General features: G+C 46.6%; 1 protein-coding gene across 4 annotated transcripts in view; it reads right to left on the reverse strand.

The window, feature by feature from the left end:
* Window positions 1-12520, reverse strand: part of TTC12 (tetratricopeptide repeat domain 12) — a 45092-nt gene extending 32572 nt beyond the window's left edge. For 2 of the 4 annotated variants that reach the window (XM_026006866.2, XM_026006864.2), the window contains exons 1-6: window positions 12490-12520; window positions 10691-10757; window positions 5211-5374; window positions 4462-4483; window positions 3754-3831; window positions 2605-2726 (exon numbers count right to left, since the gene is read on the reverse strand). In XM_026006866.2, the coding sequence (XP_025862651.1) occupies window positions 2605-2726; window positions 3754-3831; window positions 4462-4483; window positions 5211-5374; window positions 10691-10742 (438 nt within the window). In that variant the 5' untranslated portion in view covers window positions 10743-10757; window positions 12490-12520. The remainder of the gene's footprint in view (window positions 1-2604; window positions 2727-3753; window positions 3832-4461; window positions 4484-5210; window positions 5375-10690; window positions 10758-12489) is intronic. The other 2 variants (XM_026006867.2, XM_072729787.1) reach the window with 2 other exon arrangements.
* Between the last annotated feature and the right edge of the window lie 1261 nt (window positions 12521-13781).

The following is a 13781-nucleotide window of genomic DNA, read 5'->3' on the forward strand; positions in this document are numbered from 1 at the left end:
AAGAACTCTCATGAGATATTTACGTGGTCAAGCCAATTACAGGGGATCTAAGCATTCATCCTACGTGAGGAGAGAGCAAGCACTAGCCATATAGCTTTTCACAAGGATAGAAAGGGAGCTGCTGTATAGTGCTTTCATTAACTCAGGTTCTGTACTAATTGAAGATAACCACTCTTTGAACTGTCCATTCCATAAAGCACCATCCTTTCCCCTGGGGCTTGGGATTTCATTTGAAAATCAGAGGATGCGAGGAGGAGACTCAGCATCCTTTTAGACAAACAAACGAAGCCACAGTTCCGTGACATTGCTATTCAGGAGACATACAGACTCTGAAAATGCATACGTGGGCTCCAACAATTTCTCTACACAGCTTTTTACTTTTTCTTTCTTTGTTTCTTTTTCTTTTCTTTTCTTTTTTTTTTTTTTTTAAGGCTTGGATTCAAAACCCTATAAATTCTCTGTTCTCTTTGGCTTTTCCACATTTTAAAAAGAACTACTTTTCCAAATGGCAATTAAACTACTGATTTATCTAAATTACACCAGCAATCTATTGATCATAACATTAACTCCAGGAGAAAAACAGAGAGATGAAAGGGTAGGTTTTGGGTTTTTTTTTTTTGTTTTTTTTCTTTAGCAAGCAGCAATACTCAATTCACAGGCTCCTTATTAAGTGTTTTCTAACACTGCATACAAACAGGGGAGGCATTTTAAAAATAGTCAGTGGTGATTCAGTGGTTCATAACACCAGGCAGCACATTTTGCATTTATTTGTCTCTCAATAAGCTTTCTCTTCGGGGAAAGCTGAGAGGAATTACTTCCCCAAAGCTCTTCATTACATTTGCTTATTTTTATCCACACCCATTCTTAATGTGATTCTCCAGAATCTAATCAAAGTGCTGCTTAAACCTGAGTACAGTAAAAAATGTAACTAATTTAGACAGATCAGTGTGGAGACCATCTGAACTAGATATAAATCTGAATTACGTAACATTTTAAAAGCAATTCAATTTTACTACTTTCAAATAACTTCGAAGTAACAAGACTGGAAAAGCACCAGTAGGAAAATGCTTGGAGACCAAATCTGGGGAAAAGTTAAAACGAATTACAATTATCATATTAATTGCTTGCATTTGAATGCTTCTTTCAAAGTATCAACAGAAACTTAGTCCCCTTAAATGCCCTGATTGTTCCTTCAGTTTAGGTAACTTAACAAGGATTTATTAAACATCTATTATAAATAGAGCATGGAGGGGGAAAGTATATGGAAAAGTTTATAATCTCGTTAGGGGGATGAAATGCCAATGACCACTAAGTAAACCTCTTGCCATTTTATTTACCAAATTGACTCCCCATATCAATTTTTCTCCAGAAATGGGGCTAAGCAAGTGGTAAATCGACTGTAGTCTGATTTACCCAAACTGCCAAACTATTACGGTTACACTGTGCTCAGATTCATTTATCATTAAATCACTATCACCCTCAGACTTCTTGGCCTCCAAATGCCCTGTTTCTTGCTTTCCACCTTCTTCTTCGACCTCCCACAGCAGGACATTCCTGATCCTGAGTTACAGAAATTGGAGCTGATGAGGGCTCCTCCTGTCAACGACATGGTGTCAAGTGCACCTCAAATGGGTCCTGCTGACATCTCCTGACCATCGGATCATTATGCCCATGAATCTGCCACTTTTTCAGGCCTAAGCCACAGAGAGCTCTACCACAGGCAGGCTGAAGTGCTTTTCAAAGATAAGGTCACATGTGATGTGAGGTTTTTGTTTCAACTGAGATCTATCAACCTTGTCCCTTCATTAAGTAGTAGATGATAAACATCTGCATGATGGTTGTCACCCGGTGTCCCACGAAACTGAGCTCATCTGTGATATAAAATGGAAGTATTAGGGAGTTCAGAAACTCAAAATTTCTGAGAATTTGGGTCTAGGGCAGCCTGGGTGGCCCAGCAGTTTAGCGCTGCCTTCAGCCCAGGGCCTGATCCTGGAGAACCGGGACTGAGTCCCATGTTGGGCTCCCTGCATGAAGCCTGCTTCTCCCTCTGCCCGTGTCTTTGCCTCTCTCTCTCTCTCTCTCTCTCTCTCTCTCTGTCTTTCATGAATAAATAAATAAAATCTTAAAAAAAAAAAAAAAGAATTTGGGTCTAGGCCTATCAGCTACCCAGCCAACCCCGGTCATGGAATCTGAATCCAACAGGGACTGAGACAATGAGTCTGAGAGTAACCCTGAGGAGTTCAGGCTACCAGCAAGAGGGGGATGGCCACGCCAGGGATGGCAGGATCCGTCCTTATGGGTTGCTTCATTCCCTGGCTTTACCCTCAGTGATATGTGGGAGCTGGCATGTACCTCCCAGAGGACCGTTTCTATGTAGCTCTTCCCAAGTCCTCCTTCCGTCCATGCAAGTTGGCCGCTTGAACTTGGACGGTGGTGTCAGTGCTGGTCCCTGTGAATCAACTTCCACCACACCCCAGCCAGAACCACCTGTTGAACACTGTTGGGCACAACACTGCTACCATCTAGTCTCATCTTTGGTTTCACAAGCTCCGTGGCAACTGTCCCCTGAGAGAACAGCCACGGACACAGCGCTGGCTCACTGACCTGGGCTCGGTTGGTGTACAGCACTTTCATGTCCTTCACCTTGTTCAGACCCTCACTGTAGCACAGGACAGCTGCATTGTAGTCGCCTCTGGCAAAGGCTTTGTTCCCCTTTTCTTTGAGGGCTAGGAGAACAGAAGTCACACAGGTGAGCTCTCCCCACGCACTGGGAAACTCTCTCATTCTTTATTCCCCTGACTTTGCCATTCTGCCTCAGAGGTCAGAGCTTCCATCCATCCAGAGGAGGCTTGTCACTTGTTTCTCTGCAAACATTTCAGGATTGGCCTCTTTAAGGACTCTTTTCTCCAAACCCATCCCAAGTAGCTTCTCAGAAAAAATGTAAATGTTTCTGCCTCAAAACTCAGAACCTTCCCAAGCGTGCCACAAAGACCAAGTTTACACACTCAATGTCTCATAAAGAGGGCCAAATGAGCCAGTTTCTGGCCCAGGTGGAAGTGTTCAAACCCACAGCACGCATACTGCCAGGAGGTGCCCAAGTGCCAGACGCATCCTGCATGTGTGTCACCCCACCAAACACATGACCCCCCCCTTCTTTCACTTCTCTCCCTTCTCACATCTTTGTTTTCTTGTTTCATTTTTCATTTTCACCTCTTTTCTGTGCCTCAGGCCAGCTCACAGTACCTCCTGTCCATCCCTCCCTACTTTCCCAGGATTGCTCAGGACCCTCCACTCTCTGTCTGATCTGCTAAGTCCCTCAATATGCTTTATTTACTTATTTTTTCCCTTTGACTTGGATTTTATTTTTTTATTTTAAAAAATTTAATAAAATTTTTTTACTTTAAAATTTTTTAAAAAATATTTTAAAAATATTTTTAAAATTCAATTTGCCAACATATAGGATAGCACTCAGTGCTGATCCTATCTAGTACCCCTCACCCCCCAGATGCTTTAGAGAGAGGTCTGGCAGTGGTGGCTGATGGAGGGCTCTATCCTGCTCACTGCCTGCTGCACAGGGATGGGGACAGACACCAATCACTTGTCTCTTGCGTCTGGTTTCAAGGCCTCAAATGACGAACCCCCCTCCTTCCCCACCAACCAGGAGTCTCGCCATCCTCAAATATCAGCAGGCAGACTCATGATCTTTCTTGCACAAATCATCCCGGCTCTTGAAAAGTGAAGACTGACAATTACCATCTGCTAAGACTCTGTTTTCCCTTCTTCTCCTGGCACGTTCTTTTGCATCCAACTCCATAGATGCCAAGAAGGCTTCTGACAGCAGAGTAATTTCAAGTATTAAAGAGAAAAATCCAAATATTATAATCAGTTCTTTAGCTCAAATTCAGAAGAAAGCTTCTTTAGAGCTTTAGAGTTGCACATCTCATGCATACGTATGGGAGCACACACACACATATGCATGCACACACAGACACACACATGCACACAGATTCTGAGGCAAATAAATGACAATTTTCTTAATTTGACATTAAATGGTAATCTGTGTGATGTATTATTATGCATGATGGCTATGTCTATGCTTCACATTTGAATTATTGCCTTTTAAAGTTTTTCTTTAAAGGCAGACTTTTTTGTTCCCTTTAGCATAATGAGCTTCTGAGCTGGGCAACAGACAAGCTACCCGGATCCCTTGAGCAGCTAAGAGTAAATTGGATGATAAAAAAAAGCTGAATTCAGCTTACAAAAGCCTGGCCAGGAGAAAATAGAGAAAAGCCTCTGAGTGCTATCCCCTCTGACTAGTAAGAGAATTGGCTGATCAGTTGGTTTTTGTTCATGGGTTCTTTGTAAGCCCAGAGGCTATCATTTAAGGGTCTGGGAGCTACAATCAATAAACACTGATCCTAAATAAATAACACACATTAGGAAGAGAGATGCTGTCCTTACCTGAGTTTATCTCATCTGCATTCTGCAGGGCACAGGTTATCATGAAAACAAAAAAACAGATTTCAAAAACCATTCTCTGACTTATACATAGACGAACCAAGAAGGCAGATCCCTTACAAGGGGGAAGTAGGGTCATTTCCTCTAACCATCAATACTGAAGGGCCCCAATTTCATAGGGCTTGCTTTCAACCAGGAGATCTGATTAAGGGCACAGCTGTAATGGAGTGAGCAGGTCAAGAGACCCCAGCTGTGGCTGTAGGAGTTGGAAATATGAGGCAGAACATATTACCTTTACAGTACAGTTTAAATATTGCTCATGAGCTCGGGGGGGAGGGGGGGGAGAGGCCAAATTTTCATTAAAATAAACCCATTGTTTAAAGATGACTCAGAAAGACAAAGAAAAAAAATCAGAGTTTATACTTCATTATGGAAAATAAATCTAGTGAATCTAAAAAACACAAGACTGAGATCCCTGGGTGGCTCAGTGGTTGAGCAGCTGCGTTTGTCTCAGGGTGTGATCCTAGGATACAGGATCAAGTCCCACATCAGGGTGCCTGCTCCTCCCTCTGCTTGTGTCTCTGCCTCTCTCTCTGTGTCTCTCATGAATAAATAAAATCTTTTAAAAAATTAAAAATGCGAGACTATTTCAGCCTCTCCAGATAGTTTGAGGTTAAACTAGCATTTCCTCTGCTCCATAGTAGACCTCTTCTCTGCATCTGCTTATATAACCCCATAATAGAGAAAGAAACCTCCATGGGAGCTTGTGAACGGTTGATTGTTGTCCTGTTCAGGGTGGTCCGGCACCCATCCTCCTCCGGGGCCTCCTCTGTATACAGTAACCTCTGTTCTGTCTCCAGGATAGCTTTCTGCTGTATGTGTGGGTCATCAGAATTCATCTCCTGGATTAAACTGGCTGGAGGTGTAGAAATCAGAAGTGAAACATCCAAACAAGGTCTTCAAAAGGAAACACCTCAGGAATGGTGCAGAACATTCACAGGGAAGAACTTTTGTTTCTCTGGCTTTGTTGCCATATGACTGACATGCAACATTGTGCAAGGAGAAGGTACACAAGTGAGATGATCTGATTCACGGGCCTATGGTGAAGTGATCCCACAATAAGGTTAGTTAGCACATCCATCTCCTCATGTAATTTCAATTTTTGCATGTGTGGTGAGCACATTTAAGGTCCATTCTCTTATCAACTTTCAAGCATGAAATCCATTATTTTTTTTTAAGATTTATTTATTTATTTTGGAGTGAGTGAGGGAGCCTGTGGGCGGGCAGAGGAGAAAGTGGAGAGAAAATCTTAAGGGAACTGCGCACTGAGTATGGAACCTGATGCAGGACTTAAAAGCTCTCCTTCCCAGTCTTCACTTTATGGCCTGCTCAGCTCAAATCCCATGATCCATCACTCGGCCGGCCACCTGTCCACATACTGAACTCCCTCACCCTCCCAACCTACCTGCCAGACAAAACAACTCCAAATCCAACTTCCCACTTTTCTAGGCCTTTGTTATGGATGTGGAGTACAGATAAAGACAGATGGACACCAGTGAGAGCTGGTCCTAACATAACTGGCTCTGCAATGTTGTCCAGCAAGCCTACTGCTAGCCTAGTATGGTTCTGACAACAGTGCCCATGTGTGGTTTTCCCCCACATCACCATGCAATTCTGACCCCAGCTCGGTGTCTTATAATTCAACTCAATTCTGATACCATCTACCTGACATAGTGTCACATCCCACGGGTCAAGGGCTTAGTGCCATGAGACCACCTGCTCTCCACTTCCCACTTCACATGCCAGTTGCAAGTCCGGGTCGTCACTTATGCTTCTGCCCTAATGGCTAGCTCAGAGGGTCCCACCACCTTCTCCCCCTCTGGTTTGATTAATTTGCTAGAGCAGCTCACAGAACTCAGAGAAATATTTTACTTACTAGATCATCAGTTTTTTTAAAAGGATACAACTCAGGAACAGCCAAATGCAAGGGATGGATAGGGCTTGAGATGGTACATGAGAAGGGGGTGCAGAACTTCCAGGCTCTCTGAGTGCATCCCACCTCCAAAATCTCCATTCACCAACCTGGAAGCTCTCTGATCTTGGTCCTTTGGGGGCTTTATGGAAGCATCACTATATAGGACTGATTAAAATATTATTGACCATTGACAATCAATTCAACTTTGGGTCTCTCCCCTTCTCAGGGGGTTGGAACTTTATCACAGGGTTGGTTCCCCTGGCAATCAGCACCCATCCTCACTCATTCCAAAAGTCACTCATTTGCATGAGCTCAGAAGTGATTGAAAGGGGTTTGTCATGAATATAAAGATGACTTTATCTGTCTTATCACTTAGAAGTTCCAAGAGTTTTAGGAGTTCTTTGCCAGGCACAGGGACAAAGATAAAAATATGTATTTTTTATTATAAGTCACGGTATCACACCCAAGCAAGTCATCTTATCCTTCTCCCACGGATTTTAAAAAACTGCCTCCAACCAAGGGAGCCCTTGTGCACTGTCGGTGGGAATGCAAACTGGTGCAAAAAATTAGAACAAGAATTACTCTGTGATCCAGTAATTCTGCTACTGGCTATTCACCCAAAGAACACAAAAACTCCAATTTGAAAAGATATATGCAGCCTTGTGTTTATTACAGCAATATTTACAATAGCCAGGTATATGGAATATCACTGAGCCATAAAAAAAGAATGAGGTTTTGCCGTCTGCAATAACATGGATGGAGCTAGAGAGAGAGTATGATGCTGAGAGAAACCAGATAGAGAAAGACAAATACCATATGATGTCATTCATGTGGAACTTAAGAAACAAAATGAACAAAGAAAATAAGAGACAAAAAAAATCAGACTTTTAAGGACATAGGATAAACCTGTGGTCACCCTCCTACCTCTCTGGCCATTGCGTTTGGTCTCCTTTGCCTGCTCCTGCTCCCCCGTCCCACCCACCTTCTAAACTGGGTGAGCCTTAAGGCACTTCCTAAGCCATCTTCTCTCTTCAAGGACCAGTTCCCTAGGTATTCCCATTCTCTGCCATGGCTCTAAATACCATGTATAAGCCAGGGCCTCCTCAATGGACATCCTCAGCTCTATTCTCTCCTGGGCTCAGACTTGCAAAGCCAAGTGCCCTCCGAACATCTTCGCTGTGATGTCTAACTCATCAATCCTGACCTGCCTGTCCTCCTTCCCCTCTGAGTGCACCCCTCTCCCCAAATCTCCATTCACCAGAATGTTCTTCCCCCAAATGTCCTGCATCTCAGCAGATGGCCACACCATCCACCTGGCATTCGACTCAAAACTTTTAAGACTCATTCTTGAGTCTTTGTTCTCTCTCTGCCCTTGCAGCCATCAAACTCAAAAGCTTGTCAAGTAAATCCTGATTACATCTCAAGTCCATCTACTCGTGCCCATTCCTTCTGCTACAACTCTAAACCCAGCCGGTCTCTTTTCCCTGGAGCATCCTAACAGCCTCCTGCCTGGGCTTCCAGCATCTGTCTTCCTTCCCTTCCATGTGCTTATCTCTACATCCATCCTTGCCGTGGCCAGAATGACTTTTCTAAGGTGTAAATCTGATCATGTCCCCACACTGAGTCAACCCTCCAATTGCTCGCAGGGTAAATATGAATTCCCCATTGTGGCTTCCAAAGTCTTCCCTGATCTGGCCTTTCTTGACTCAGATGGGACCTTCTCTCTGCTATCTCTTCTCTCCAGCCTTACAGAGCTTTATATGCCTCCAGGTTCTTAAAAGCGCTGTGTTCTTGAACTCCCAGCTTTCGTACCTACTTTCTCCCTACTTAGAATATTCCCTTGCTCTCTTCCCAGTGCCCCACTGACTCTTACTCACACTTCATATTTTTGCTTAAATCTCATGCTTTAGGAAAGCCTTATAAAACTCCTGTAATGGACTATAGTGTGGCCCCCACCCCACTCATACACTCATACCTTAGCCCCCCCCAGTGTGACTACTGATAGAGAGCCTTTAAAGGAGTAATTAAGGTTAAATGAGGTCATAAGGATGGGGCCCTAAACAAACTGGACTGGTGTCCTTACAAGAACAGGAAGAGGCACTGGAATGTGTACAACAGAGAAAAGGCCACGTAAGGACTCAGTGAGAAGGCAGTCATCTCCCAGCCAAGAAGAGAGGCCGCGGGAGAAATCAAACCTGCTGACACTTCCATCTTGCACTTCCAGAACCACAGAAAGGAAGTTTCTACTGTGTAAGCCACCCAGCCAGTGGTCTTTTGTTACAGCAGCCCAACCAGACTAATACAACTTGTAAACTGAGTTAGTGTCTCTTGTACTTTGCAAATCTCTCTTTGTATCACACATCACGCTAGAGATCATTTGTTTCATATCTGTTCTCTCCACTGGGCTCTAGATACCAGGAAGAAAGGGAGTTCTTGGTTATTGTTCCTGTAGTCTCCAGAGCCTAGCAATACTTAGTACATAGCAAGAGCCTAGGAAATGAATGCACAGAACCTGTACACGTGGCTACACAAATTTAAACTAATTGTAAACGAAAGAAAATTAGAAATTCAGCTCCTGGGTAGCACTAGCCACCTTTCAAAGGTTCACAGCTGCATGGGGTTATGGGTTGCCAGAGTGGACCGTGTAGGTTACAGGACGTTTCCATTACCACAGAGAGTCCTATTGGCCGATGCTGGGATAGATGGCACCTGAAGAACTCTGAGTGTGAATGAAAGTGAGCCAGGTAAAGAAAGAAGGGGAAGCAGAGGAAACAACAGAGGCAACACGCAGTGTGTAAACCATCAGAGGATGTGTGGGGAACCAGAAGCAGTTTGCTGCTGCTCAAGTGAGAGAGAGGGAGAGGCAAGAGGGAAGGACAAGGTCATGGGAGGACTTAAGTCCCCGATGAGAGCTTGAAGTTTATTGTGGCTGCGGAGAGAATCCAAGCAGAGAAGTGTCTGGGTCAGATTTGCATTTGAGATACATTACTCTGTGGGGAGCTCAAGCCTGGAGGCAGGAACAACAATCAGGGGGCTGTTGAAACAGTCTGGGTCAGAGAACCGGAACAAAGAGAAGGGCAGGGAGGACAGAGCTGGAGAAGCTGAACTGGATGGCGGATTGAACGTGAGGGTGAGGGGTGGCATGAGTCCAAGATGACTTGTAAACTTCTGGACTTGCCACCAACTGAGACTAGAATGAAGAGGAAGGTAGGAGAAGTAGGTTTTATTTGGGAGGAAAAGGGCAAAGGGGCAGAGCAATGATCACTGGATTTTGGACGCATTAAGTTTGTGGTGTTGGTGGGGTGCTATGGATAGGACAGCTGGTGCAGAGTCTGAGGCTCAAGAGAGATGTGGGGGTGGTGAGTAGACAGGCTTCAGGAAAATCCATGTCCCTGGACTAGACCACCTGAAGACAAACGTGAGCAGCAAGCTGGCCAAGGCCAGAACTCTGCAGAACAACATTTAGGGAGGGGCAGAGGAGAGTCCGTGGATGATCATAAAGGATGCATTATGGATGTGTCTGTTATCAAGTTACCCAAACTATTTTTAAAACCATTTTAGTCCTCTGGGCTCAAACAGCCTGCTGGAAGGAGCAATTTCAACATATTTCCATTGGATATGTAAGGTTTGTTTGATTGTTGGTTTGCCTGTTTCCATCATCAAACGAGCTCTCTCAAGTCTGAGTAGAAACCAGGTGCTTGGGAATCTCTTGAATGTGATTTGTGGGATCACAGAAGGTCCTTTGAGATCCCACCTGTCTGAGCTGGGGAAGGAGGGGACTTCTTCCCTAGAAACTGGGGTATGACAGCCATGAGCCATCCATGTAATGAGATGGACCCTGAGGGAAAGCCAATTGATTTTGCCCCTGCAGCTCAAAATCAGAAATGGCTCTGCCCTAAAACAAGAGGGATTCCAGAATGATCTACAAGGTTCCTGAGTGATCTCGGAGGGAACAGCCAGGCTCCTTTGATGTGGATTCCACACAGAAGGGGACAAAATATGGAGGAGGGCTGTCAGTCTCAATTCCAACCAGAATGTTAATGGCTTCTCTAATAGCAATTAACAGCCACAAAATACTACCCCAGGCTCTAATATTACTTGCTTCTCAATACCCCTTCTGTTTAATTTCAATTACTTTCCCTTAGAGTCATAAACCTATCAGGCAGCCTGGGAACTAACTCAGAGTGATCATTTCTCTTCAGTCACTCCACCTCGCCAATGTAGAATTTAATTTGTTTATGATTTACTGGTACTTACTGATTTCATCCACATTTTTAAGAAATTTCTGCAAATCTTCCTCATCAGCCATTGTGAACCAGAACACCTGGGGGAGGCGGCATAAGTGATGAAATTAATACTAATAAAACACTAAACAGAATTTATCAGGCTTCTAAAACCAAGAGCCAAGTGATTATTTTTAAGATGGATTTGTGTTCATAAATGTCATGAATAACAGCAGGGTGATCTATTTCACTCTGATTGCTATTAAGGCCAAGGGATACTCATTATTTGTGGTGATGCTTCTGGAAAGCTGTCAACCCTCTCTTCCACTGGGAAAATTGCTCTGCAAAATGTTTCTCCAAAGCCAACACTCTGGGGGGCTGGGGGGGCTCAGTTGGTGAAGCGTCTGCCTTTGGCTCAGGTCATGATCCCAGGGTCCTGGCATCGAGTCTCACATCGGACTCCCTGCTCTGCCAGGAGCCTGCTTCTCCTTCTCCCTCTGCTGTTCCCCCTGCTTGTGCTCTCTGGCGCTCTCTCTCTCTCTCTCTCTTAAACAAATAAATAAGATCTTAAAAAAAAAAGAAAAAGAAAAAGCCAACATCAACTGCTGTGATTCTGGGACCTGGTGTAAAGGAGGGCAGGAGGCCAGAGGCTGATAGGCTAGCAGGAATAGAGAAGGACACTAATGCTTGACTTTGGTCATGAAAGGCCCACCCAGCCCGAAGCCTGGACCTGGCTGTGCGACTAGTAATCAGGAACTGGAGTATTTGCATTTCACTGTCCAAACTTGTTTAAAATATAAGCCTGTGGCTTGTTTCTGATGAGCGAAGAGAAGCTAAAAATTGGCTGAAGGGATCAGAACCCGATGTCGCCGTGCACCAGCATCTCTTCTCCTTCTGGGTACTTTAGATGTGTTACTTCTCTGTGGTTTGTGAGTAAACAGGCTTCGTAGTATACCCAGTAGTTCCAGAAGTTCATCCACAGACCATAAAAACCATGCAAAAACGTGTTAAATACACAGACTCCTCCTAGCACCAAAGCTTCACAGTCAACTTGCCAGGGTACCCAGGTATGGCTAATTTTAAACTCTCTTGGGCTGATTCTGATCTATGGCTAGGTTTAGGATTTAATGGCTAGGTTTAGTGGTAGTGCCGTTGTGTAAGCCCCGTCCCTGGAAATCTGAACTCTCCCGCGAGCAAGGTGGGAGTTATGCGACCCCGAGACTCCATCAGTTACAAGCTGTGTGACCTCAGCTCAAGCCACCAACCTCTCTCAGCCTAACTCAGTCTATGGAAACGGTAATAGGAACCGAGAGGGGGTTCACTGAAAGCACCAGGCGTGCAACGAGCGGTAAATGCGAGGAGCCCTTATCTGCAAAACGGGGGTGGGGACGTGTGGCTCCATTAAGCGATCTAGGGTTCCTTCCAGCTCCAACATACAGCACTGAGGCCTGGTGCAGCGAGCTGACCTGCCCCAGGAGGTCGGGGCAGAAGGAAGATGCAGCACTCGCCCGGGTGTAAGAACTCGCAGCCCGCGCCCAGCCCTCCGCAGCCCAGGAGACGCGCCCCGGGGAGCGCGGGCCGGCGGCCGCCAGCTCGCCCCGACGCCCCGCCCCGCCCCGCCCCGCCCCGCGCAAGGGGGCGGGGCCGACGGCACCGTTGCCTGGCAACCGCCCTGCAGCGTCCACCGGCCCCCATGCCGGAAGCGGAGGACCCCGCCACGGCCGACACGGGCCCTTCTGCCGCCGGGTCCCACACAGCATCCTCTGCTCGGCGCTGACGGCCAGATCCGCCCCACATCCCAGGGCAGACCCCGGGCCACCCCGCCACACTGACCTGACACGCCCTGGGCCGGACAGGAAATGGCGGCAGTGGGCGGGCGCGGACGGGCCGGGGGCGTGGCCAGGGCCGGGGGCGTGGCTAGGGCGGGAGTGGGCGGGGCCGGCGCTCGGGTTCTGCAGCGAGCCCGCTGCTCCGTGTTGGCGGAGCTGGTAGCCGGGCCTCCCGGGGAGGCACAAGCAGGGCCCTGAGTCTGCGCCAGGGTTTCGCCTCTTTTTCCTCTAAGGACGGGGTATCACTCCCATCAGCTTACTATCCCTGGCCCAAAGAGGGGGACAACCTGCGGTGGGCTTGGGAGAGACAGGCTTGGCTGTGAATCCGGTTTTGCTTACTGGTAAACGTGAGACCTACAGTGAGCGACGAACCCTCTCATCTCCGAATGCATACACGGTTTTAAAGAGATTCCAGTCTGTTTTTTAAAACAAAAGTTCAGTGTTAGTGTGCTGGGTTAAAAAGGGGAAGAAAGCAAGCTTTGGGAAAGGTTCCATCTTGAGCTTAAACTAATGTTCAGAAACACGTGGGACTTCTTGGCAAATTTGTGGGTCTGTTTCAGAAACCTGTTGGGTAGGGGATGAGGAGCCCCTGGGGTTGAAACTTACCAGGGGGGCAGAGGGCTCCCGACATGGCCAGCTAGATCCAACACGGGTTGAGTAGAGTCTGTGGACTCTGTGCTGTGGGCTAGAACCGGCAGGATGCATGTCTCAGCCTCCTGGAGAACAGGGGGCTGCTTGATGGAAATCTCCAGAAGGCGTTGGTATGTGTCACTACTGCTTGGGAACACCCCTGGTGGAGTGGAACACACAGGGGCCAGGGCGTTCACTTGGCAGCAGAGCAGGTGCAGCTTCAGTGGAGTCCTTCCTATATACGTCAGCGGCGGCAGGAGGCAGTGGGACGTGGGGCCCAGCAGTAGAGTCACAGCAGCTGCTCCCAGGGACTGACATACACCCTGAGAAGTAAGCAGAGTGGAGGTGTCTGGCAGTGCAGGGTTGCTTGTGCCAGCCACACCCCGGACATTCTCAGAAAGACACAGCTTCCTTTCCAGTGACCATGGAGCCTGTGGGCACTGATGGAAACAAAAACTAGGGACAGGTTATTGCTGTTAGTATCACCCTCTTTTCACCTCAGGCTGGGAGTTCTTGAGGACTCACAGGCAGAATCTCCAACCTCAGGCTCCTTTTGTCAGGTTGGGGGTGACAGTCTTCATTCCAAATCGCTTACTTTCTGTTCCACGACTCTTCACCAAACTCCTGTCCTGGACTCCAGAGGGGTCTGCCCACAGCCATTCATTC

The sequence above is a fragment of the Vulpes vulpes genome, chromosome 12 (genome assembly GCF_048418805.1).
Source record: "Vulpes vulpes isolate BD-2025 chromosome 12, VulVul3, whole genome shotgun sequence".
Lineage (NCBI taxonomy): Eukaryota > Metazoa > Chordata > Mammalia > Carnivora > Canidae > Vulpes > Vulpes vulpes.